General features: G+C 44.9%; 1 protein-coding gene across 1 annotated transcript; it reads left to right on the forward strand.

Annotated features, from left to right (window-relative positions):
* On the forward strand, window positions 1-24,703 carry LOC6582236 (dual specificity tyrosine-phosphorylation-regulated kinase 1A). The gene is made up of 4 exons (XM_002007904.4): window positions 1-1,492; window positions 21,362-21,972; window positions 22,090-22,218; window positions 22,318-24,703. The coding sequence occupies exons 2-4, from the start codon at window positions 21,525-21,527 to the stop codon at window positions 22,905-22,907; spliced, it is 1,167 nt and encodes a 388-aa protein (XP_002007940.1). The 5' UTR covers window positions 1-1,492; window positions 21,362-21,524; the 3' UTR covers window positions 22,908-24,703.
* The last annotated feature ends 149 nt before the right edge of the window (window positions 24,704-24,852 follow it).

The raw sequence follows: 24,852 nt of genomic DNA on the forward strand, positions 1-24,852 counted from the left end.
CGCAACTTGTTCTGTTCACTCTGAATCGTCGAGGCGTGCGGTACTGAAAGCCGGACAATATAACACGAATTAAGGCAATTCTTATAACCGGTTCGGAACGTAGCGACCCACAACAGCGGCGCGCGTACGCTCAACAGCAATAACAACAACAACAGCCACAACAGCAACATAAATAAATAAATCGAAAAGTAAATAACAACAACAACTGCGATTAGCTTTATATTTCAAGCCATTCAAGTGCTTCGGTTTCAGTGTTTCTGTGTGTGAGTGTGCTTAAATAAATACCCTGTAAATCCTCTCAAATTATTGGTGATCCATAGCGATCTCAGTGGCAGTGCGTGTGTCTGTGTGCCGAAATTCGCGTTAATTGAGCTGTAAGTGCTGATTTGTTGTACAAATTTGCATCGCTTGCAACGAGCCAAGTTGCAAAGCTGCAAGGCTGCAAGGCTGGCTGACTGGCTGGCTGGTTGGCAAACGTTGAAAGGCCGCATAAACAAATCTGGCTGCGCGTCTTGGTTCACTGATTTAATGCCACAAACAGATTGCAGATTGTAGCTGTAACCACCGTCGCCGACGCAGCTGCCCCGCCCCCCTTCTCTATATATCTCTCTCTCTCTCTCTCGTTGGTTGCTCCCCAAACCCCACAGCAGGCGCGCCCCTTCTATCCTGCTTGCAACATTGCAACCTGCTTGGAAGCTTGTTTCTGCGGAAGAGCCGCAGCCACCGAGCCAGAGCGCCAGGTGAGGAGCGACTCGCAGAGTCAGATCCGGCAAAAAAAAAAAAAAAAAAAACACAAAAAAGAAAAAAAAAACAGCCGACGAAGACGTCGTCCAAACATTTTGCCATTGAGCAAAAGAATTTCTTTAAAACAACAACAACAGCAGCAACAACAACAACAACGCGCAAAGATTTACAACGCGGACCAAGCAAAAAGTGTAAAGCAAGCAAAGCAGCAAAAAATTAGCGCATACTGGAAGTGCATCTATATATGTGTATGCAGGTGTATGTGCATGCCTGTGTGTGTGTGTGTGTGTGTGTGCGAGTGTCTTTGCCAAGTGCTGGCAAAAAAGTTGTTTAACTAACCAAAAGAAAAAGTTTGAAAAGTGTCAACCTAAGCGGCGCGGCCAATAACCTAACGACAACCAACAACAACAACAACAACAACAGTAACTAGAAACAACCAACAACGGCAACAACAACAGCAGAAAGAAGAAGACGATTTTGTGCTAAGCATGCAATGGCGACCCCTTGTACGGGCCTGGCTGCGGTTTAATTACCGTTATCCTTGCAAACACTAAGCCAAGTCTTGGGATTACGTTTACAACAAGTTCGAAAGAAAGAAAGGACGAATCAACAACGCGTCAGCAGGTGAACATTCCAATTGGTAAAATAAACAAACAAAAAAACACACGGGGCAAAACAGTCTAATTGGCCAAGTCGGACAGGCAACAGCAACAGCAACAACAACAACAACTGCGAGAGCAACAACTAGGTAAGTTTTATAGACTTGCTGCAAGTACTGTTATTAAAAGTGCAGCCAAGTTTCTAGCAGGCACTAGTTATACCAAGGGGGCTCTATAAATAGATTAAAGAGGTAATTGAGCGTATTATTGCAGTGAGAGATTCACTGGAAGTCTGTAAATGGATGTGAGTTTTCTTATATGCAGATTTACCATCAGACTAGTTTGATATCAAAAACTTAAGTTGGATGTAGAATGGCATTGGTATAGGCAGTATTATATGTATTGCAATATGAATACATAGGGATATATGGGAAATATATGATAGTTAAATATGAAATAGTGTAATATTCACTTGTAGAATTTTCAGTACTTATATTTGGATCAAGATTTATATTATCTATAATTATATATAGGTAAAAGTTACTTCATTTCCACATAAAGCCTCTATCCTAATTATATAATTCATATCATATAATTCATGACTCAAAGTTAATTAACATCCTCAAAAAACTCAAGGCTCAATATTATTAGCCCTTATTATGCCACGCCCCTTCTCGATTTAAACATCTTCATCTTCATTTATATTCCTGGCTTAATTTCTTTTTAAAGAGTTTCCATCAAGCTCGCCACAGGATGCCAAGGCGTACAAAGAGTACATTGAGTGAGTGAGTGAGTGAGAGAGGAAGGGCAAGTGTGAGGGAGAGGGCATTACTGTTGTATCTCAATCAATTCGCTGTCAGAGGCAGGCAGGCAGCCAGGCAGCCAGGCAGTGAGGCAGCGGGGCAGGCTGCCTTCATAACTAGGCGCTAAGTTGCAGCTAGACATTTGCCTACCACAATTCGTTGCACGCTCCCATTAGGGCTCGGAGATGGATCACGGATCGATGCAATGCATTTAGCGTAACATTTGCGATTATGCACAGCAATAAGCAAACGAGCATCAGTTGGGGCTTGTTAGAGAGACGAAAGCGAGTTCGCTCAGCTCTCAGCTTTGATCTTTTGTTCTATGTTTCAGTTTGGCAGATGCTGTGGGGCTGCATCTGTTGTATCTGCTTGGCGGCAGATGAAAGGCTGACTCGCTGACTGGCTGACTGTTTCACTGTCTCACTGTCTGACTCGACTGGGCTGGCGCAGCTTTGACTGTGGCATTTCAAAGCCAATTCCAGGGAAGTCCACTTCAAAACTAGAAAGAGACACAAGACACAAGAGACAACAGACAACTGAGACAAGAGACGAGCCGAGACGAGACCTATCGACTCGTTATATGTCCATATGTTGCACTTGGACTTGGACAATTCAGTCTGACAGGGCGATGCGCCCAAAAGGGCAAATGCAGACAACTTGGCTGGGCTTACGGTCTGTCCCAACTATCTGTCCGTCTCTCTGTCTCTATCTCTCAATTCCATTAGACAGTCCATGTGTCTGTGTGCCTGGGTGTCTCTGTGAAAAGTGAATTTATGTGGCCCGGCTGCAACAATTGATGCTGAAAAATGATGGCAATGACAAAGTGATTACGCTTAGAAAGCGGCTGGAAAATTAGGGAACCCAAACACAAGTGCGCGAGCAATCAAAGCTCAAGTTGAAAGGGAGAAACCCCAAACAAATTCAATTCTCGATTTCTCAAATTCTCAATTCTTAATTCTCAATTGAAACTGAAGAGAGAGAGAGAGAGAGAGAGAGGGAGAAATGCGGCCTAAGCGAACAAAAGCAGGCGCATCATTAATCATTAAGTTGTTGTTTTTACAAACGCACCTCAAATATACATATAGGTGCACATATATATGTACATATATATTTACCGACTATATCAACTGTAGTTACCTAAATCGAGGCAAAGGCTGAAGGTTCTCAACTGGCGCACGTTCTTGATTCTTGATTTGAATCTCATTCTGCGGCAGTATTTGGCTTTTGTAAATTGCTCATCGTCATGCTTTTATGATTTGGTATTTTACTGTTTTGGTATTTTTTCATCATCTGCTTCTTCTTCTTCCTTATTGTATACACACATTCTCTTGTTATTATTGTTGTTGTTGTTGTTGTTGTTCTTTCTGTTGTACAGCATTCGATGCGCCCAACTTGATAAGCAAGAGCAACGCGCTCTGCAGCTTGGCTGAGTTATTGTTATACCTTTTATTTATGTGTGTGCGCGTGTAAGTGTGTGTGTGAGTGTGTGTGTGAGTGTGTGTGTGTAGGTGTGTCCAAAGCCCAGCCCCTGGCCCGGGCCACCAAAAAACTTTTGTTGTTGTTGTTGTTGTGCGAGTGGCAGCACGATATCAAAATGTAAAATGTCTCGCATAACAAAGTTTTTGGTTTAAGCATTTGACTAAAGCATGACAGTTATTGAATACCCTACACAGCCAGCCAGCCCGTCGGAGTTGCTCTTTTGAAATATGAGCCGCGGCAGGAGAGTTACAGAAGAAGAGTTAGAACTAGAGCAACAGCTTGAGAAGCAGAGGCATTTTGATATATTAAGAGAAAGAGGAAAAAAGAAAACTCTTTAACTAGTCTCAGCTTTGCTTAAATCTAATTACTTTGCTTAAATCTCATTTCGTTTATTATGTTATTCAATTTGATATTTTCCGTCATATTTAAAGCTCAAGTCTTATTATCCTTCTGGAAGGGTATTAAATTTATAAGCCGTCGACACAGCAACTGCAGCTCATCAAAATTTTTATTGTAGTTACATCAAATTGAAGAACAACTCCAGCTCCCCCTCTCCCTCTCACTCTCTCTCTGTCTCACTCTTTGTCTGTCTGTCTGCATGAAACAAAATACAATAATTTCACTTGGCGTACAGTTTATTATATAATTTTTGTCCCTTTTTGACTTTTATCTTACGTTTATTATGCCCCATGGAATTTGCGGATTTCCAAGGGCTACAAGCTCCTGCTGATGCTGCTTCTGCTCCTGCTGGAGGTCAATGCCTCTTACCGCCAAGATGCGGTAAGACATAGCGCATACCCCGCCTCCATCAGTGCCTAGAGTTGTAATAACTTTTGCCCAAGTTTTGTTGTACATTTTGTTAGCCCTGTGGATTCTGCGAACCACCCTCCCCTGGCCCTCGAAGCGCCCCACACTGCTAAAGTGCTAAAATACTTTGACGCATTCTTTGCACTTCTTTCCCGGAGCAGCTGTCCAAATGCCAAACTGTGAATACACACCTACACACAAGCACAAGCCAACCACCCACCTACACACACACACACACACACGCTCTGTTGGCCAACCCTCAGCGAAGCTGAAGCTGAAGAAAAAAACGTTGACTTGTAATAATCATAATCGTAAATTTGCAAAAAGCTGGCCGAGCTGCGTCCTTATACTGCGCGCAAGGTCCTTTGGGGCCATTTAGCATTCGGATGAAACTGAAGATGCTGCGCCCGGCCGTTTGTGTGGGTGTGTGGTTGTGTGGGTGTGGGTGTGGGTGTGGGGGCGTTCTTTTGTGGGCGTGTGCCACGTTGTAGGCGTCATCATCATCATTTTGGTGCCTCCTACGGCTTTCTTGTTTGCCGCATAACAAGTGCGTAGAGCCACGCCCATTCCGCCTCATCGAAATACTTAGCAAACGCCATTAAAAATCGCCCGGCAGTCAGACAGACAGACAGACAAGTTGAAAATTTCATAGTAAATTCTGTTTCGCTGCTCTGCAATAGATTCTCAGAAATTCGGTCTGTGGCTCGGCTTACCAGCTGAATTGAGTTTTTGTTAATAAGTTAAATAAATAATTTCTGCTCTAGTCGGGGCCAGTAGCAGCTGCTCGGGCTGCTCGGGCTGCTCCACTCGAAGCGAATCATTTTGGCATCAGAATTTGTGGCTTAAAACGTTTCGGTTTATATTAAAACTGTTGCAGTGGCTGCTGTGTCTCCTACACATACACACATACACACATACATACATATATTTTGTTTTCTCTACAATGTTTGCTTTGGCTAAAAATTAATTCTTACTCCCGCAAAGCTTTGCCGGCATATGGCACGCCTTGGCGAGGCATTTAAAAAGTTTCCCAAACTTCATTTGGAAGTTTTATTACCAGGCAAGGGGCGGGCCTTGATGGGCTAGCAGTAGCTGGTAGAGCTCTCCACTCTGCACTCTCCACGCATTTTTGCTCACTGAAATTTGCTCTATTAAAATGCCAAGGCGGCGTTATGGCTTCGCCTCGCTCAGCTTGGCGAAAAGGCTTCAGCGTGCAGCAGATGCCACTATCAATGCAGGTTGCTGCTCCTGCTGCTGCCCCCCTTTTGCTGCTAGTTTTTCCTCCTGCCAGTTTTTCCTCCTTTCTGTTCAAACATGGCCTTATCCTGCCTGGTTCTCTGGCTCCCTGTCTCTCTGGCTGTCTGGCTGTCTGTCGGCTTAGCAGTTATGTTCCGCAGCAGCTGCAGCTGCAGCATCCTCGTTGTCTCTGGCTAAGTCTTAGTTATGCGAGGCACTGGCATTTATCTTGTGATAATAGTTAGTTGTGCGTTGCGCACAGTGGCGCCAGCGAAAAGGGATCGGGTGGGTTCGAATGCTCTCTTTAACATGAACTTACGCTAATACGATATATAATGAGCTATGTCTATCATCGCAAGCGGATCCCCCTTGACTACGTTCCTGCTCGTGCTGCTGCTGCTGCATATTGGAGCATATGCTGCATTGCTCTGCCCGGCAGTGGCGCTATTTTCTTTCTTTTCCCTGGCATATTATGCATCCGCAGCGAGTCACACACAATGTGGCAGCCACCCAGCTCCTGCCCCCAGCCCCCTTACCCCAGCTACAATTCCAATCTTTGTTCCTTACAGACGTTCGCCTGCTGCTGCAACTCTTTTGGCTAAAATGTTTATCTATCTAACTGTAAGCACTATAAACGCTGGAACACTCACACACACACGCTCACACACACAACAACAACAATATATGGATCTGTTTTAAGTACAAATAGTGTGCTCGAAGCTCTGGCCACGTTCTGTTGGCCCGTTTGAAATACTTTTGAGGTTTTCCTCCGTACGGCGAGACACACGCGCCAACTGCTATTGTTAAAGTTTAAGGCCGTGCTCGGTGCGCCGGTGCCGGGGGAGGCGTGGCTCTGGCAAATTTCATGAAAATTGTCCACAGTCAGGAAAAGTTTACGTCTTCTTCTACTACTTCTTTTATTTTTTTTTAGTTTTGTTAGTTTTCCTTAGTTGCTCAGACGAAAGCGTTATTTTATTGAATTCGTTTTTTTTTTTCTTGACAAAATTGTTGGCACAAAGTTTTCCATTTCATTTTCCATTCTTGTCCATTTGCTTGTCTTCCGCCTTCTTGTCTCCCTCTCTCTCTCTTTTGTCTCTCTCTCATTTACTTTGTTTCTGCCTGTGGCAAGTTTTTAAGAACTTGTTAGTTTTTTTTTGTTGGTTTCGGGTAGATTTTCCACCTTGCCCCTTTTTCTGCACTTTTTTGTTGCATTAGGTGGCTGTTGAGGCGTAAAGTTCAATGGCGGGTTAAATGGACTTAATACAGGAACTTTTAGAACTTTTCTCTGCTCTCCTCTCTTTTTTTTTTATTATTATTATTATTTCGTTATTGTTGCCTGTGCTAAACGAAACTTCTGGCGTTGATCGTTCGTTCGTCCGTCCGTTCGACAACAAAGTGAAAGTTTTTGTTGAACAGCTAAAAGGAGATTGGTATTTTTGTTCCTGCTCTTTGCCTCGCTCGGCCAAAAAGGATAACATGCATGCGTTTCATGTTGCCCACCAAGTTGGCTCTCTGATTTTAAAAAAACTCCTTTTTTGTGTGCAAAAACGAGATTATATGGAAAGAACACGCTGAAGTGTGATTAAATAAATATTAAAAATTTTTTTTAGGGTTCTTATTTTTAGAGTAGCTTATTGGTCTATCCTTCTCTCTCCCTCAACTAAATATTTGTTAAATTTATGTAAACTTCCCTTTTCGATATGCCCTAAACACACTTTGCATGTCCTGCATCACTCCACTTCACTTACAATTTATTTAAAAATTCATTATATATATATATATATACTTTTTTTTTTACCTGTCCAGCTCAGCTTCTCTTTGCATTTTTTTGCCACCACCAAAATTTGCAAACCTTTAACACATTTTGCAAGTCATTCAGTAAACAACAAAGGCATAAAAAAAGTGTAAAACGTTCAGCGCGTGTCTAAAAATTAGTTTCCCTCACGACAGGCCCTAGTGGACACCTACTCCGACTCCTGCTCCTCTCAGACGCCTCCGCTGCCAACGTGTTCGCTTACAAAACTTGGCAGCAAAGAAATTTGTAGCCAGTTATGCAAAAAAGGCCAAAGAGAGAGGAAGAGAGAGAGAGAGAGAGAGGGGAAAAATATATAAAAATATAAAATAAAGAAAAAAGTGAAGCAAACTGCGGCCCGTGTCAACTTTTTATGCTTTTGCCCAAAGGACATGGCAGCAGTTTTTTCGTATGCGGAGAGTGCAGTGGTGTGAGGGGACGGGTGATTGGGGGAGGCACTAGGCGACAAGTTGTTAAGTAAGCAGCGACAACTCAAATAAAGGGCCGTTGGAGGGCTGTCTGTCGGACACCGAAAATGTCTGCTGCCTCTTCTTTCTTTTTTTTGGTTTTTTTTTGGCATAGTTTGTGGAGCGTAAAAAGTTGTGTGTGAGAAAAAAAAAGTAGAGCCGAGAGAGATGAAAACACAAACAGGGCGGAGGTGTGAAAAGGTACCTATTTGGCTGGACAAAAGACCAAAGCTCTGTGAGTATTTGCAGCTCTTTTCCGCTGAGATTTTTCTTGTTCGCTTTTTGTTTTATGACAATGCAAACAAAACAACAGCCGAGTGAGAAAAGCAAGCGCCTCAGCAGCAGCAGCCGCAGTGCGAGAGAATTGCCATCGCCGAAGAAGAAACTGCGGAATGTCATTGTATATGCATATTAAAATTTGCTTATGCCAAAGGCAGGCGACGGCGGCGGCAGCTGGTGCAGGAGTCGGACTCGGAGCTGGAGGAAGTGGAATTGAGCTGAAGCTGAAGCTGAGCTGAGCCGAGCTGAACTGAGACGAGCCGAACCGAGTCGAGCCGAGCCGAGCTGAGCTGAGGGGAGGGGAGGGCTGCTGTTGTGCTTGTGTCTGTCTCTCTACCTGCAGCTTGTCTTAGGCGGCTTTTGTTTGGTTTCCGCTTCACACTTCACTTAAACAGCAGAGGGATGGCAGTGAGGCGGGTGGGGGGATGTGGGTATGGGGCAGCGCTGCTATTGCTGCGGTTTATGTGACATGCGGGCGATGCGACACTCGCTGGCAGGTGAGTGGCAAGGCAGGCCAAGGCGTGGCAGGCACAGAAGTCATACAACAGACGCAACAACAACAACAACAACAGCAATACAAAAGGCACAGACAACAACAACAAGAACGGCAGCTTGTCATACAAAACGGCTGGCGACAATCAATGGAATTTATATGGCCCGGTCGAGCGGCAGAAAGACCGCGAGGCACTCGCAGAACCAAACTCGCACTCGAATGCAGAGCCAGAAACAGAAATTGAGCCTGAGTCCAAAAAAAATGTAAGAAGCGAAACCCGCAACCCTCAGCTAACATTTCGCCAAGAGTGTGTATCACTGTGTGTGTGTGTGTGTGTGTGCGTGCGTGTGTGTGTTTGTACTTAAACATTTTTAACGCCATTTGATGCCTTTTCACACATCGAGGGAAGCGAAAAACAAACAGACAAACTCAAGAAACACTTAGTCTGACAGCCCCTTCGACGTTTCCTATCTCCTCGTCTTGTGTGTGCGTGTGTGTGTGTTGGTATCCTTGAGTTAATTCCTGCACACACTCACATTTGATCCTGCCAGCAAGTCGCTTAATGCTTTCTGTGGTTTTGTGTTTACACTAAACGGAATAGCAAAAACCCAAAAATCCGAGTCCAAACTAAGGCAAGCCGCACCCCCTGCCCCTGCCCCTGCCCCTGCCAAAGACCGAGCTACTGTATTGAATTTCACGCATCATTTGCCAAAGGCTGCTTTTTGGCTTTGCCACTCCTGCCCCAGCTCCAGCTTGGTCTCCGACTCCGACTCCGACTCCAACTCCGACTCGGACCTGCCAGCGTGTCCTATGGCATGGTTGAAACTTTGCGACTTTGCGGCTTAGGCGCTGGGGCCCCAAAACTGCTTGTTTAAAATTAAAACAAATAGACACACGTCTGCATGTGTGTGTGCGTGTGTGTGTCGGGGAGGCGGGGCTGTGGCTAGGTGTTGGCATTTAATTTCAGACAGGTGCAAACCGTGAAAGGCGAGAGGGGAGTGGGAGGAAATGCTATATGCTTTGCATATTTGGAAATTCGTTTAGGGTTCCGAATTTGCGGTTGCCAAAAATAATGTGGAAATGCTTGGGAAATGCGGCAGGCCATATATAACGTAGCGAGGCTGAATTGCGAATCAGGTGTGCTGCCAGCTGCCAGCAAATGGAATAGTCGTAAAAAAGTGTTGAGCAAAGTTAAGTTAAGTTATAAAGGAGTGCAGATAAAGTTTAGGGCATCTGCTAATCGTATATGCTCCGGATGAGTCGTAAAGAAGTATTTCAATAAAGTTTTTATAAGCACTGACAGCAGTTATGATGCTGGGTGACTGATGCAGATTACAGGGTATATCTTAAGGGTGTATTAGGGTATCTGCTATGAAAGAGTGTTTCGTGAAAGTTCTTATTGCTAATGAAGCAGCTATGAGGTAGAGTGGCTGATGTAGCTCTAGCCAGTCTTAGGGTATCTGCTAATCGTATAAGCCCAGCAAACGGAAGAGACGTAAGGAAGTATTAAGTGCGCCGTCATGCTCAGCTTTACAGGGTATCTGCTAGGCAGCTATAGTAGATGTGGTCTGCTCTTAGGGTATCTACTAGTTCTATATTACTCTATTGTGATTTTTTTGTTTTTTTGTTTTTGTCTCTGTAACAAACCCCAAAAACCACAAACGAACATTTTGTAATTAACGTAAAGCAAAGAGACGCAGATATATATAATAAACAGACTACATACATACACATACATATACATATATATATAGTTGTTGGCCATTTGTGGGTTTTTGTCTGCCGAACTTTTTCCGATGCTGATTAATGTAGATTGCCAGCCAAATGTGTGCACGTTAGCATTAAAAATAGTTCAACTTTTATTAGAGCAATTAAATTGCGGTTGCACGTGAGCAAAGAAGAATCGTTTTTATATAAAAAACATACATACACACAACATATATATGTATACCTGTCTTTTTCTCGTAAATTCATTTGGTATTTAATGTGCTGTAATTTTCGGCCAACAATGGGACAATCCGTGTAAGTGTGGAGCTATTAAGACATGAGGATATTTTGTTCGGCCAAACTAGAGTAAGGGCGGAGGGGCGTGGCAGCGGGTGCTGCTCAACTAATTAGCCATCATCATCAGCGGCGGCGTCTCTGCTCTACACATTTTCCATCAGACACAGAAACAGTTAACTGCAGTCGGTTGCTGGCCTGGTCAACTCTAACCGCAGGTACATGATGATCAGGCCACGGCCAGGTGAGGCAGCTGAGGCAGTGCGGGGCGCTAGTAACTAAATTAGCGGCTGGCCAGAGCAACAAATACTTGACGTGGAGATTGTATACGTTTTTCTTTTCCTTTTTGTTTTTTTTGGTTCTTTCATTGTTCTTGTTTTTCATTTTTGAGTTCTTTTCTCTCTTTCCTCTAACTGCTATTTGTTTCCGAATGCAACCACAAATTATTGAGCCGCCGAGTGTTTTAGTGGTTGGCTTTTTGGTCGCTCTTCGCTTGGGCTCCCTTTCCAGTTGCACTCGGCTGGCTAATACAGACATCTTTTCGGTTCCAGAGAGTGGCGCACTTTTAGATAAAAGGTTTTTCATGTCGTCTCCATTTCAAATTCATTCTCATGGCCAGCCTGCAAAAAGCATCTAAAAGTCGACACAGCGCAGAGACTCTGGCAGTAGCCGTGGTTCTTGTTGCTGTTGTTGTTGTTGTTGTTGTTATTGTTGGAGTAGTCATAGTAGTAGCTCTTTCTCCTAACGCTCTCGTCACTCGTGAAAACTTTTAGTGGAAACCGTTGGACAGCAAATTATGCATGCAATGTGCTGGATGGAGAGATGAAGAGAGAGTGAGAAAGAGAGAGAGAGAGAGAAAGAACTCTTAAAAGCCCACAGCTTATTAATGTTTGTCCAAAATTTAAGTGTCTGGCTGGCTGGCTGGCATTTGCCCTCGCCCCGAACGAGCTACCTAGGCATTTAGTTTTTTTCCCCCCTTCTTTATGTGATTTAAGTTGGCTAAAATGATTTCGGCTGTCATTAATTTAAGCAAACCCAACGTCAAAAGCGAGTTATTAGCGTGCGGGTCGCCCAAACACGTTTCCACTGCCAGTTGTTAGCTGTGTTCATCGTCTTCAGCTCGAGCGGAGTTCGCGACGGCGACAGAATCGCTGCAGGCGTTTGCCGCCTTATTGCTGCTATCTGAGCTGTCCAGCGCTATCCGCTGTCCGCTGTCCGCTGTCTACTGAAGAAGCTCTTAAACGTGACGCCGACTGCCGAAATGACAACAAATTAGACAGTTAATGTTAACAATCTTTTATGATATTTACATTTCGGGAAAATTGTTTATGTTGATTCATCATCAGCAGACGACAGGAATGTGTGTGTGTGTGAGAGAGAGACGAAGAGCGGGAGAATTTTCGAAAGTTATGAAGCATTTAAGAGTTGCTTTTTCTTTAATGTTAATTAACTATATTATGGGAAAACTTTGAACTGGCTAACAGCTCTCTCTCTCCCTCTCTCTCCCTCTCTCTCCCTCTTTATATTGCTTAAGACTTCTCTGGTTAATCTATCAATTCTCATGAATTCTGCAAGTAAGCTTCAAGTATTTGCCCTTGATTTATCTATTGCTATTTCCATTACTTTGTTTGCTTCGCTATTTGTGCCGTTATTTAATGTATAATTTTTTGTTCATCTGCTCTGCCCTGCCCTGCTCTGTTTTGGCCACTTTAAAGTGGAGCATTGGCTTGGCCATCAATCATTTTAGCCGGAAAATAGTCCAACGCGCTTAGCTTCAGCCGCTCAGCTGTCGACTCGAATGCGTATCAGCCGTATCACATGGCTGTCTGCCCGCCTGTCCGCCTGCCACGCCCCCACAACATGTCAACAATACAAATGATGGGCGCGTTTGTGTAGTGGGGGCGTGGCATGGCAGCAGGAGCAGCAGCAACACCAGCTAACTGTAATAGAGATAAATTCGCGTCATTTTTTGTCGCTGTTGTGATAAAAAAAAAAAAGAAGAAGAGGAAGAAAGAGCGAGCGCAGCCCGTGTGGAGTTTGGGGACTCGACTGGCTGCTCCTTGCTGCCTGCTCCCCGCCCAGTGCTCAATCAGCGCACCACCGAGAATGTCATTTGGCGGCCACTTTAATGATGCGCTGACACAAGGTGTTTGGCAACAGCTGCTGCGCATCAGCAGGAGGCGGTTGGGCCATCATCTAGGTCTGGCGTGGCATTAGCGTGCCGGCCTGGCCATGACCATCAAACGTTTGCTCCACTGCGCACCACCAGCATCCAGTGCAATCCACCCGCTACGTGCGATTATTATCATCAATTTTCTGGCGAGCAGTTGACTGATGATTGTGCTTCTCTCGATTGTCGTTGTTGTTGTTGTTGTTGTTGTTGTTGTTGCGGGTGGCAACACAACAATGTAGATAAGAGCTAAACAACTCCAAAGCCAACTTCAACTTGGACTACAATTTCAACTCCCAAAGTCCAACTGACGCGACTCGAAAGCGTTAAAACGAACTCAAGTGGAAAACAATCTAATTTGCTAAAATTCCTTCCGCTTAAGCTTAGCTCCTGTCTCCAGCCTCCAGCCACCAGTCTCCTGTCTCCTGTCTCCAGTCTCAAGTCGTCAGTCGCCAGTCGCCTGTACACTCTCCTCAATCCCATCCCGCCCTGCTTTATAGATATTTGTCTCCTCTATCCTCTGGCTTGTATTGCCTGGCCTGGCCTTGCTCTGCCTTCTCAACTCAATTAAAGTTGATGGCAATTTTCCTCATCGTCATCATCTTTGTTGTTGCTATTGCTGCTGCTGCTTCTCTTGTTGTTGTTGTTGACGTTTTCTTAGCCAATATTGTTGACTGCTTTGGGTTTATTTAGTTGGCTTTTGCTTGTTTTACGAGCTTAAAAAGCGCTTGCACAGACCAAGTAAATATATTTATATAAATTTATTTGCCTATAATTTAATTGAAGTCAGTCGACTTAAGTTTTTATGGCCTTTGAATGAGATTCTATGGCCGCATTACAAATGGACCAGGCCCAATTGGCTTTAAAAACTTTCCTTAGCTGGCTAATAATTATTAACTTTAACTAGAAATTACTTTTGATTTTCAGTTGAATATGACTTTAAGTTAAGTCACAAGTCTCTCGCCTTTTATTCAGGTACCATATTCATAGGAGACATTTTGATTTTCACATGCTCTCTTGAGCAGCTAATTAGATCTCTGGAGTTGATAGCATTTGCTTGTATTGCTGGCCATTCGCTTGGCTTAAACACGCTTGGCCAATTTCTCTATTAGTCGACGGCGTGTTTGACCTTTTGGCAATTTGGCTGCTGAACCCAGGAAAAAGCAGGACGCGCGTTAATCTATTGTTTTTGTAGGCAAGCAGGCAGCACGATGACATAGCGCCGTGTGGCCTCACCCTCCTCCCCTCCCCCTGCATGCCCTGTGACCTCCTATTATCACTGTTTTTTCTCTCTCTCTCTCTTTTCTGCCTGACATAACAAAATACACGAACATATAGACACCGCTTGATATATAGTTATGTACACATGTGGGCCTTAAATTGTATTTGGACTGCTTTTTGGGCAGTCGGCCATTAATGTCATGGAAAAATATTTGGCTTGCGATTGGAAATTGTTTGTCTTTTGTCTTTCGGGCCCGGCCCAGCTTGACATTGTGTTATCCTTGCTGACCCCTGACCAGTTGAACAGCTAACCAGTTGGCCAGTTGACCAGTTGACCAGTTGACCAGTGGTCGGTGGTCAGTTCTTTGGTCTCTCTGGTTTATGAGTTCACGCTCTCGTTGATATATGAGGCATTTGCATGTGCTATAAATTATGCTCGGCCGAGCTTGGCTTTTGCTCATTTAATATTCATAAATTTAGACTTGCGCCATGCAAAAAACAACAAAAATAAAGAAAACAAATGAGTGTGTGTGTGTATGTGTGTGTGTGTGTTGGTGTTATATGGCAGACTAATTTCGACTGCAAGATTGTCATTTGTTTCAACACACACGCACACACACACACACTCCCCCTACTTTAATCCACATAAGCCGCCCCCTCCGCCTCTCCGCTCCTCCTCCAGCCAGCCTGCCTGCTAATTGTTTTATGTGCCAAGATTTGTGTCGACTGTCGTGTTGGCTACAGGAGGGATGGGTGGAGGTGGTTACGCCTTGGACGCCCTAAACATGTTTGCCTGCCAGCCACGCCCACGCCCAGGGTTTGGACAGATAGCCTTGTTTTCACTTGCTTTTCGATTAGAGCTGCTGCGTAGCAGGCTCTCTGCTAACAACGTGGAATTAATTCGTTTTATGTTTCCTGTTCCAATAGCTGCGAATGTATTTATGTATCTGTATCTTATGGATGCGGCTGCTGCTGCTGATGGCGGTGCTGCTGGCTGCTGCTGCTTACGCCTACATATTGATTTTCGTATTTATCTTACGCTTTCTGCTGCTTTTCATTACTTTGCGCTGATGATTTCTATTGGCTTTGGACCTTTGCAGAGGCCCTGGACCCGAATCCGATTCTGAATCCGAATCCGAATCCTGCTGCCCGCGACTCAGTGAGCTTCCAGCGCCTGCAGCGCTGCCTTTGCGCGTGGCTCTTCCTGTCTCTGTCCCTCTCACTCTATCTCTCTGTATCTGTCTACCTATTTCTCTCTCATTCTTTGCACATCCATTTACGCTTGGCCTCTTCCCAGCCATTGTGCAAGAAAAATGATTGCAAGCAAAGTGCCTAGGCAAAAGGTGAGCCCCGGCGAGCACCTGAAGCAGAGCTATAGAGCTCTCTATAGCTATCGAGCCCTTGCCAGCTCCGGCTCCAGCTCCGGCTCCATCTCGGTCTTTGTGCTCGCTGCGTGTGTGGCCCGCGGCTGCCTGGCAAATCTATCAACTGCTGCTCCTGCCACACTGCCTCGCCCTACAGCTGGCTGCCTTATTGAGTTTTGTGCGCCAGCAAATTGCATTAGACACTGGGGAAAGGCTCTGACAAGCTTTAAGAAGCAGCAGCTCTAGCTGCTTTGAGTATGGCTTCAACAGCTGCAAGTCGCAATTCGATTTTCGACAAAAATAAAACTTGTCATAAATATGTATATGAAGTACAAACGTAGTCGAAAAAAAAAATAAATAAATAAAAAATTAAACAAAAAACTTCAAGTGGTTTCGTTTGCTGAAAGACATTTCTAGAAAAACTGAAATCCCCCTCCACGCCCCGTCCTAGCTGTGGCTCAACAAGTGTAGCTCGTCTCTCAACGACTGCCTGGCATCCTTTTTCACTCATCAAAGGCCGAACAACAAAGCGCGAGCAGCGTAGCGCTTGTAACTCGATCACCCACTTCTACAGGGCTCTATGGGCATCATCAACTCGATTTCGAAATTTCAAGACCTCAACTCCAAATCCTTTTCAAGCGCTGCTACCCCGCAGCACTGCCTGAGCAGTTGAGCTGTGTGTGAAGCTGAGGCATTAATGTCTTATTGACAGCCAAGGATTAGAATGAAGCCAAGTGGCTGTCTGTCTGTCTGTTCGTCTGTCAGTCAGGCTGCCTGCCTGCCTGTCGTCTTCTCTCCCCAGCTCGCTTGTCGTTTGTGTGTTTGAAAAGGGATTATAAAGCGATTTGTTTGTTGAAAATTATGAATCTGAGAACACAGGCAGCCAGCTCAAGCAGCTCCCACACGCACTGTGTTTGTTTGCGTGTGTGTGTGTGTGTGCGAGGGTGTGTGTCCCAAGACTTGACGAAATATGTTTGGAAGCCAGCCTTAAGTTGGCTGCATTCCTTATCCACATTTGATGAATTTTTGACTTAAGCTGCAGCTTATGAAAATTGATTTCAATTTACAATGGAGCTAGTTATAAAAGTAAAACTCTCCCAATTGGTAGCTTAAGTCATCCAATCACATTTGATCAGGTTGGCTGAGAAAATCATTTCCTTTCAGTTTCCCCCCAGTCAAATGGAATTGCAATCTTATCTCAGTTTAGTCCAAACTAGACTTTCTTTCCTTCTCTTTTCTTTGAACCAAGTAACATTTTGATTACTTTATTAGGCTTCCCTTCCGACAATGTCTGGCTTAGAGCCTAGTTAAATCGCTTATCTAATCTGAGCCCTCAGCTCTGGGTCGCCCGATGCATAGTGCTGTTGTTTCTATTGCCTCGTCATGTGGCAGCGATCAAGTGGCTTGATCTTTTGCTTCATTAGGTTCGTTTATCAATGTTATGCATATGTTGAAAATGCTTACACGCTTCGATCGGATTGAACGATCTGTAGATGGGCTGTGCGACAACCATAAATAACCAAATTTCGTTAGCCCTTCATTGATTTGAATTGGAATGGGAATTGGAATCGGAATTTGAATTTGAATTGGCAATAAAACGCTGAGTTTATCAGTTGTCGAAGTGGTGCCGCCATGGAGACGATTTCTTTTTCCAGTCTATCCGCTGGCTGGGTCCAACTTGTTATACAACTCTATTAGTTTTTCATGCCCAGCCACAGCTGCATACAAATCAACTAATTTGCTTTGGAAATGCCACGCGAGTCGGTGCAGCAGCAGCCGCAGCAGCCGCAACTACTTGAGGCAGTTCCTTGATTCGTTTCAAGACCTTTCTCTCTCGCTCTCTCTTGCAGCATTCCCCTCTCTCGCTGTCTTGCTAATAACTAATGTAAATCTATTTTTCTGGTCGAGTTTGGCTGTTTTATCGCTTTGGCATTTGAATAGATTTTTCAATTTTCAGCTGCATTCGTATCCGAAAGCTTAAATCCACTTGTCATTGTCTGTGGATTTGACTGTTTATCATGTCTCGCTCTCTCTCTCCCATTCGCTCTCTCTCTCTCTCTTACTATCATCAGCCCCAATGTCATGGCATGCTATTATATTTTTGCTAGTTAACTCAATTACTTTGACGCTAAAGCTCTGCCATTACACAGTAGAGTGGTCCAGACCTTTTACTCGAGCTTTTGGTCTAGTCATCAGGCATGACAGGCCGAGAGTCTCTATTTCCCAGTTGCTTCATTATTAGTGCAAATTATGGCTGCCCAGCTCCCATAACCTACAGCAACAGCAACAGCAGCAGTAACAACAACAACAACAACAACTGTCTGTCCTTTTTGCTGGCCTGTGTTGTTTTATTCCCTGGGAATTCCAGTAGATGACTTGCCCGCAGACCAGAAACTCAAGTCCTGTGAAAAAATACACAACTCAACCGAATAACGAAAGCCGAAAGAAGCAAAGGCGAAATTCCAGGCACGTTTCACTGCTGAAACATGAACATCCTTCGACGATGCTTTAAAATGCCAGACAAACTGACAGCAAGCGAAATCAAATTTGATTGTGGGCGTCAGGCTATCTATTCTCCTCCCTCCTCCCTTCTCCCTCCTCACTCTACCCACTCTGCGCTCCGGAATCCTGTGCCTACGCATCCTTAGCTGGAATTTCTTGTTGATGGTCGCAAATTTGGCGCTTCATTATGTAATATTATCCGATGGCTCTCGTTTACGCTAGGCACTCGTGGGAAAATGGCTAAATACCAAAATTAATTCAGTCTGCTGCGGCTAACCAATATTTTGATTTGCCAAAAAACTGAGCTAAAAACAGTCAAATATAAACATTAACAGACCATTTCAGGTCGTCAACTCTTATCGTATGCATATTTTGTTTGTTTATTTTTAACACGCCTGAACTCGATGATTTGTTCAGGGCTTTGTTCACAAACTTTTGTTGTTGCTTAACTTTCACAAGATTTTGACTTCGGTTTAGAAAAGAAAACTTTCAACTTTTCGAGATGTCTATTGAGTAGACATCAATACAATTGTGTATATGTATGTGTATATATATTGTCTATAGAATTCGATTTGCTGTTGTCTCTTTAATTGGCTCTCAGGCTGTTTCAATCGTTTGGCCTTGTAGGCATTTTTCCGCTAATTTTATTGTTGAGCTCGGCCCTTCAATGCAAATAGAAGCAGTTATGATTATTTTTGTTCCATTTCGCAATTCGCCGTTTGCAGTTCGCAGTTCGCAGTTAATTCTCTGTATTGAATGAAAAGCCAACTCGCATTGTAAACATTTGGCAATCGCCCCCGCCCGAATGTTTATGTAGTTATTTTCTGGCATGTTGGCATAGTTATAAGGGGGCCGAATGTTCGCGTGTGTGGGTGTGTGGGTGTGAGTGTGTGTGCTGCGTCGCTTGGCTTCATATCGTATTAAATTTCAATATGTATGGCCCCATTTATATTTACGCACAGGGCAAATAAAAATATGTGGAATATGTGTATAAGCGAAAATAATGTTCAAACATTTGCACTAATTAAAAAGCTGTATGTGAGAGTGTGTGTGTGTGTGTGTGTGTATGTTTAAATACGAATACAAATATAATATTCAGCGCGTACGCAGCGAGGCGGGGCAATCGTAGGACATGTGTAATTGCTTTTCTGCCAACAACAATGAAACGCATATTTGTTGTGCACGTGCGTGTGTGTGTGTGTGTGTGTTTGTATTATTGTTGTGTATTGTCATATGTACTGTTACATTGTATTATTATTTCTCTTTTTCTGTGTTGTTTGGTGGAGGTGGGCGTTGTGCCGGCTCCATTCAATTGGCAAACATTGGCTGGCAGCCGGTTTAGCCCGCCTGAGGCACGAAGCCGCCAAAACGATTGAAACTGAAGACGTTTTGGACATTGGACGACGCCCACGCACTTGACAGCAACCAGGCAACCAGGCAACCAGGCAACTGGCAGCTGGGGCAACCGGGGCAACTGGCAGCTGACAGCTGTCGCAACATTGCCCAAGTCAAAGCCACTCGACAGCGACTGCCATCAAAGACAAATCAAACAAACGACTGCCGAGTGGAGAGATTCACGTGACTTTACAATTTATCTGAGGCATGCAGCGAAATGAATTTATTAATAGCCGAGCTGCATGAGCCAGCCAGCAGAAGAAGAAGAAGAAGAAGAGTAACTGCCACCCACACGGCCGACTGGGAGTAAACAGCAGCCAGGTACTTCAAGCTGTCACTGTGTGCGTGTGTGTGGCTGTGTGTGACTGTGTGTGTGACTGTGTGTTCATTCATTCAAAAAGATTCGCATTTCGTATTCGCTTGCGTGCGGCGAAATTCTCTTTCTTTCTCGGCGTCAATTTATGCGCATCACGTTTTCTCATTTTCGAGAATGACTAAATATCGCTTACTCCACTCCACTCCACTCCACTCCAGTCCACTCGATTCCGCCACCGGCTGCACCACCTCGGCCCACATTTGGCCTTTTGTGTGGTGCACGGAGTTCGGATGCAGTTGCAGCCGTTGGCACAAATATTATTTAACCATTTGCCACGTGAAAACTTTTCCAGTTTCTCTCTCTCTCTCTCTCTCTCTCTATATATATATATATATATATATGTAACTACATCTATTGCTATAGTTACACAGTTATCTCAACTATATAGGAGTATGAGTGTGTGTGCGACGAGGCGTGGCAAGTGCAGCAGTAACTTTTTTTTTGGTTTTCGGTATTTTCTGTTGGTAGCAGAGACCTCACCTGGAGCTGCATTTTTCATTTGGCGTTGAAGTTCGGCGACTGTTCAGACTGCTAATGCCAGAAACGTGCCGAATGCTTCAGCGACTGGCTCTCACCCAGACAGAGGCGTCGCTGCCGAAAGGGGCGCATCACGGGCATCATTGAAGCCAGTGCTGAAACTTTACTTGATAAAGCTGCCAATGATGAGACCAAATTTGTCTTTAAATTGGGCTTTAAAATCAGGAAAATCTCTAAATATTAAAGCCAACTTTAAAGGAGATATTTTTCCCACAAATTGAAAGTATCCCACGATGTTGTTGCATCACACTTACACCTGCTGATTAGCGTAGTTAGCAATGGCTTCTGAAATACCTGCTACTAGAGCTTGCCCCTCCGGCTAAGCCACTGGCAGGGAATGTAAGTGCAGCACTTGTCGCTTGCAAATTAGTGTTAATTTATCATGATTATTGTTTCACAACGATTCGCAAATTGAGTTCGCTTAGTCAAGTGATGGCAACAGCAGCGTCAGAGTCCTGTACCTCCGCTTCCCTTCAGTTCCCCCCTCCCAATCAGTCTTTTTGTGTTTTTTAATAAAGCAAATTCGAGCAGACCATTCAGTAGAAGAATAGCAGCAACTGTAACTAATGCTGTCTTCCAGACTGATATCAAACTGTCAAGCTGTCAATTCTCGTTAGCAGCGATTGCCATATGGATGATGTGGGGAGCTGTGTAGCGCAGTCAGCGCCGTAAGAGCTGTATCGAGTGCTGTTCAAAAATTCAATTTCCAGCTGAAAAGATACAACGATAGCAGCATGAGTTGTGGGATGGGGAATTGGGGGCTCTCAGCTGCTGTAGAGCTGCACGTGTATCTGAGCGTATCTTCCGGAGTGGGCATGGTCGGAGCTGTGGCAAACAAATTGGAAATAGGTAGAAAACAGTCATTGAAAAACGATTGCTGACGTGGCTCTGGCAGGTGATGCATGACGCCAGCGTCGGCTCTAGCCAAGGCTGGGCAGGATTAGCGCACGAGCAATGGCTGAGCTTAGGCTGAGCCGAAACATATGAGAAATGTGAAAGCCTTCATATTGACAGCACAATTAAGACTTTAATTGGCTCGACTAACATGGACTTATCTCTCTCTCCCCCTCTCTCCCTCTCTCTCTCTCTCTTGCAGGAGCTGCAGTGAAGCTGACGCAAATCCGTTCAAAATGCGCAATAGACAACTGCAGTAGACAGAGGCGATAACTGGCAACAGCGCAGTCAAAGGATTGGCAAGAGCAAGCATCAGGAGTCGGCTAACTACCCCCACGACAGTGCCCCACCCACCCGGACACAGTATGCCATCAATTGCCAACATCAGTGTCAGCTCGACATCGCCAACAATGGTCAGCTTCCTGCCTGGCAACGATGCCCGCCTTAGTTACATTGTAAATCAAGTTGCGTCCGCATCCGCATCCGCCGCATCCGTCGCATCCGTCGCATCGCCCGCCCTGCCCACGTTCAGCCCGCCGCGCATTGAGAGCTTGGTGGCCAGCTCGGCGGAGGATTTGGGCGGCTTTGGGGATGTGACGTTCGACATCTTCGATGACGATGACGATTTGTTTGGCTCGCCGATGGCCTTCGATGCCAGCGAGCAGGGCCTGTGGAACGGACGCTTTGTGCCGCCGCCCCCGCGGCCGCCCTTCTTCGTCGACGAGCCCGTGCTGAGCGATGGCCTAACCACATGTGATTTATGCTCCTGGGCCATGCCCACCAAGAGCACGTTCATGTTCGAGGGCACGATAGGTGAGTCAACTCTGCCTCTCCCTCTCCCACTCTCACCCCATCCCTGCCTCTTTCTCGCTCTGTCAATTGGCAACAATATTTTCTAACCGGATATCCTTGCTTGTTCCGCTCTTGCAGAGAAGGCCACCGAGCTGGGCTGGCCACTGACGCTGATCATAGTGTCGGTTCTATCGGCGCTATTGGGCGCCATCATCATGATTGCCGTGGTGCGTTGCCGGCGCAAAAAGTCGTCCAATAATCGCAATGGTGAGTATTGAGCCAGCCGGCAGTAGCTGGCGGCGGCAGCTGTTGCTCCAACTGTTGCCACAGTCTTGTGCATCTGTGCCCCCATCTCTCTTGTTGCAGACACGCACGTGCAGTGGTGGTCGCGCAACAAGCGCGCCCACAGCAATGGCGCTGGCACGGGCAGCAGTGCCGGTGCCCCAATAGCCGGCAGCAGCGCCCACAACAACAACAATCATCTGAGACGCAGCAATATTTATACAGCACACCCGGCGGACAGCATACGCGGGCTGCATCCGCTGCCACTGCCGATGTCGATGCCCATGCCGCTGCCGCTGCCCATGCCGCCCACGCTGGCGGCCACAGCTGCACCGATGCTGGCCGTGTCGCCATCGGTGGCAGGCAGCGCGCCGCCAAGCCAACAGCAGCAGCAGCAGCAGCAGCCACACTATTTCCATCCATATCACCATCATCATCATCATCATCATCAGCAACAGCAGCAGCAGCAGCAGCAGGCGCCCCTGCCGCCGCATTACCCGCATGACTGCGAGGAGGACGCCGCATACGAGGAGCCCGGGTACCATCAGCCACAACAGTTGCACACTAGCTCCAATTCCATGTCGTCGGTCGCGTCATCGCCAGCGTCCACCGAAGCCGAAGTTGAAGCCGTCAGCCACTGGCCACAGGCCGGCACCATGGTGGTCGCCAGCTGAGAGCTGGCCGAGAGCTGCGCCTGGGCGCGTCAGCGTCGGCGCAGCCTCAGCAGCGACTGGATCTGGCAGTGACATGTTGCACGGCAACATGCTGCAGCAACACGGCCACTGGCATCGGCACTGGCAACACGGGCTGCTTAAAATGCGGCACACAAATTCTGGTGCAGATCATAAAAAGGATTACACGTAACATTTTGTGAAGTTTATTTTGTTTTCTTGCTTGAAGCCGGCAAACCAGTCCATAAGCAGCTAAGGATTCACTTCAGTGTCTGACTGACAGCCACTGTGTGTGTGTGTGTGTGTGAGTGTCTATGTCTCCAATTGGGAAAACCGAAACGAATTTAGTGTCACTTCCACTTCCGTTGTGCAAACTATCGGAGCAGCCAGCAAAACCAAAAAACCCGACACCCAGACAGAGGAGGTGGAGCTGGTATCCTACAGGAGAGAGAGGCAGACAGAGTGAGTGTGAGAGTGGGAGTGAGGGAGAGGGATGGCTTACTCTGGCTCTGGCTCTGGCTGATGGCGGGTTATGTGGCAGCATGCTCTTTACATGCCTTGCACGTTTTATCCTTTATTGCCGTTCGGCATTAGTACAGGGATTTTGTCAGATTAAAGCAAATAAAGGGCGTGCTTTTTGTTTTCAGCTTTTTGCAACTGGCAACTGCTGTGTCGATGATGCCACAAGTTTAAATCGTTGTTACAGTAAGTGTGTGTGTGTGTGTGTGTGTGTGTGCATTTCAAATACCATATGTGAGCGAGTCTGAGTATGAGTGAGAGACAGACTTTATCGAGACTATGCGGACTTTGTAGAAGAGCTAGCTAGAGTACTCTATATATACGGCTGGACAACGTTAATCTAACTATATATCATTTAGCTATATATGAAAGAGGATTACAAACATTTTGTTTTCACTGTGATGCTGTCCTGTTTAGGCACAGGGTATTTATGAGTCGTTCAATGCAATTGAAATGATACTAAAACTACTGTTTCACCCATCCCCCCCCATCTGCATAGATATTTTCGTTTAAAGCTTTTGTCAATGCATGTGTGTGTGTGTGTGTGTGTGTTAACTGGTATCTCTGCTGGTATGGCACTGTGTTTGCTGGCTTGTTCTCGGCTGCAAATGGCACAAAACTTTGTGGCTTTTCACTTCATTCCTCTTGTTTTGTGATTACAAAAGCAAATAGTTTATATATATAGATAGATGTATGTGTGTATTGCCATAGCAAAAGACCGAAGAACGACAGAGTGAGAGAGAGATAGAGAGAGTGGTGTATAAAACCTAAGCTCAAAAACGAAAGCTTTGCAAATATTGGCAGCATTTTGTGTGGGCCATCCTTACTTTTGGGCATTTAATGTCTTTATGAAAGCCAAATGTCTAAATGCGCCCAGCAAGTTTCTGTCAACCTATTATAATCTCTTAAAGTATTTGTAATAATCCCAGGAACATTTAACATTTGCAGTTGCATTCAATAAAGCCTAATACAAAATTCATGTCATGCATATCAAATAAGCTTAAACTACAACAACTACAACAACAAGAACAAAAGTACTTAAAACAATAAACAATGTAAATATACTGTAAATATATAAATATATACATATACATATATACTACATATATGTACTTATTTTGCAATTCTGCAATTTTTGCTCTAATTAGCAATTAATTCAATGCGAAAAGTTTCTTCAACTTGAGAATAAATAATTTATGTAGAGCATTGTATTAATGCGAAAGGCAAACGGAACATTCCTCTTTAAAGTTCAAGTTATTGTTTTGTTTATAAAATATCAACAACAACAAAAACAACAACAACCAAAGACTAGTCATTTAAGTCAAATTGTTGCTATGTACAAACTATTTAGAATTATATAAAAAACAGCCTAAAACTATGAAAAAAAAAAAAAAAATGATTATAAATTACTCGTAATAATTCGATTTAA

This window comes from Drosophila mojavensis, unplaced genomic scaffold (assembly GCF_018153725.1).
Source record: "Drosophila mojavensis isolate 15081-1352.22 unplaced genomic scaffold, ASM1815372v1 contig_74, whole genome shotgun sequence".
Classification (NCBI taxonomy): Eukaryota; Metazoa; Arthropoda; class Insecta; order Diptera; family Drosophilidae; genus Drosophila; species Drosophila mojavensis.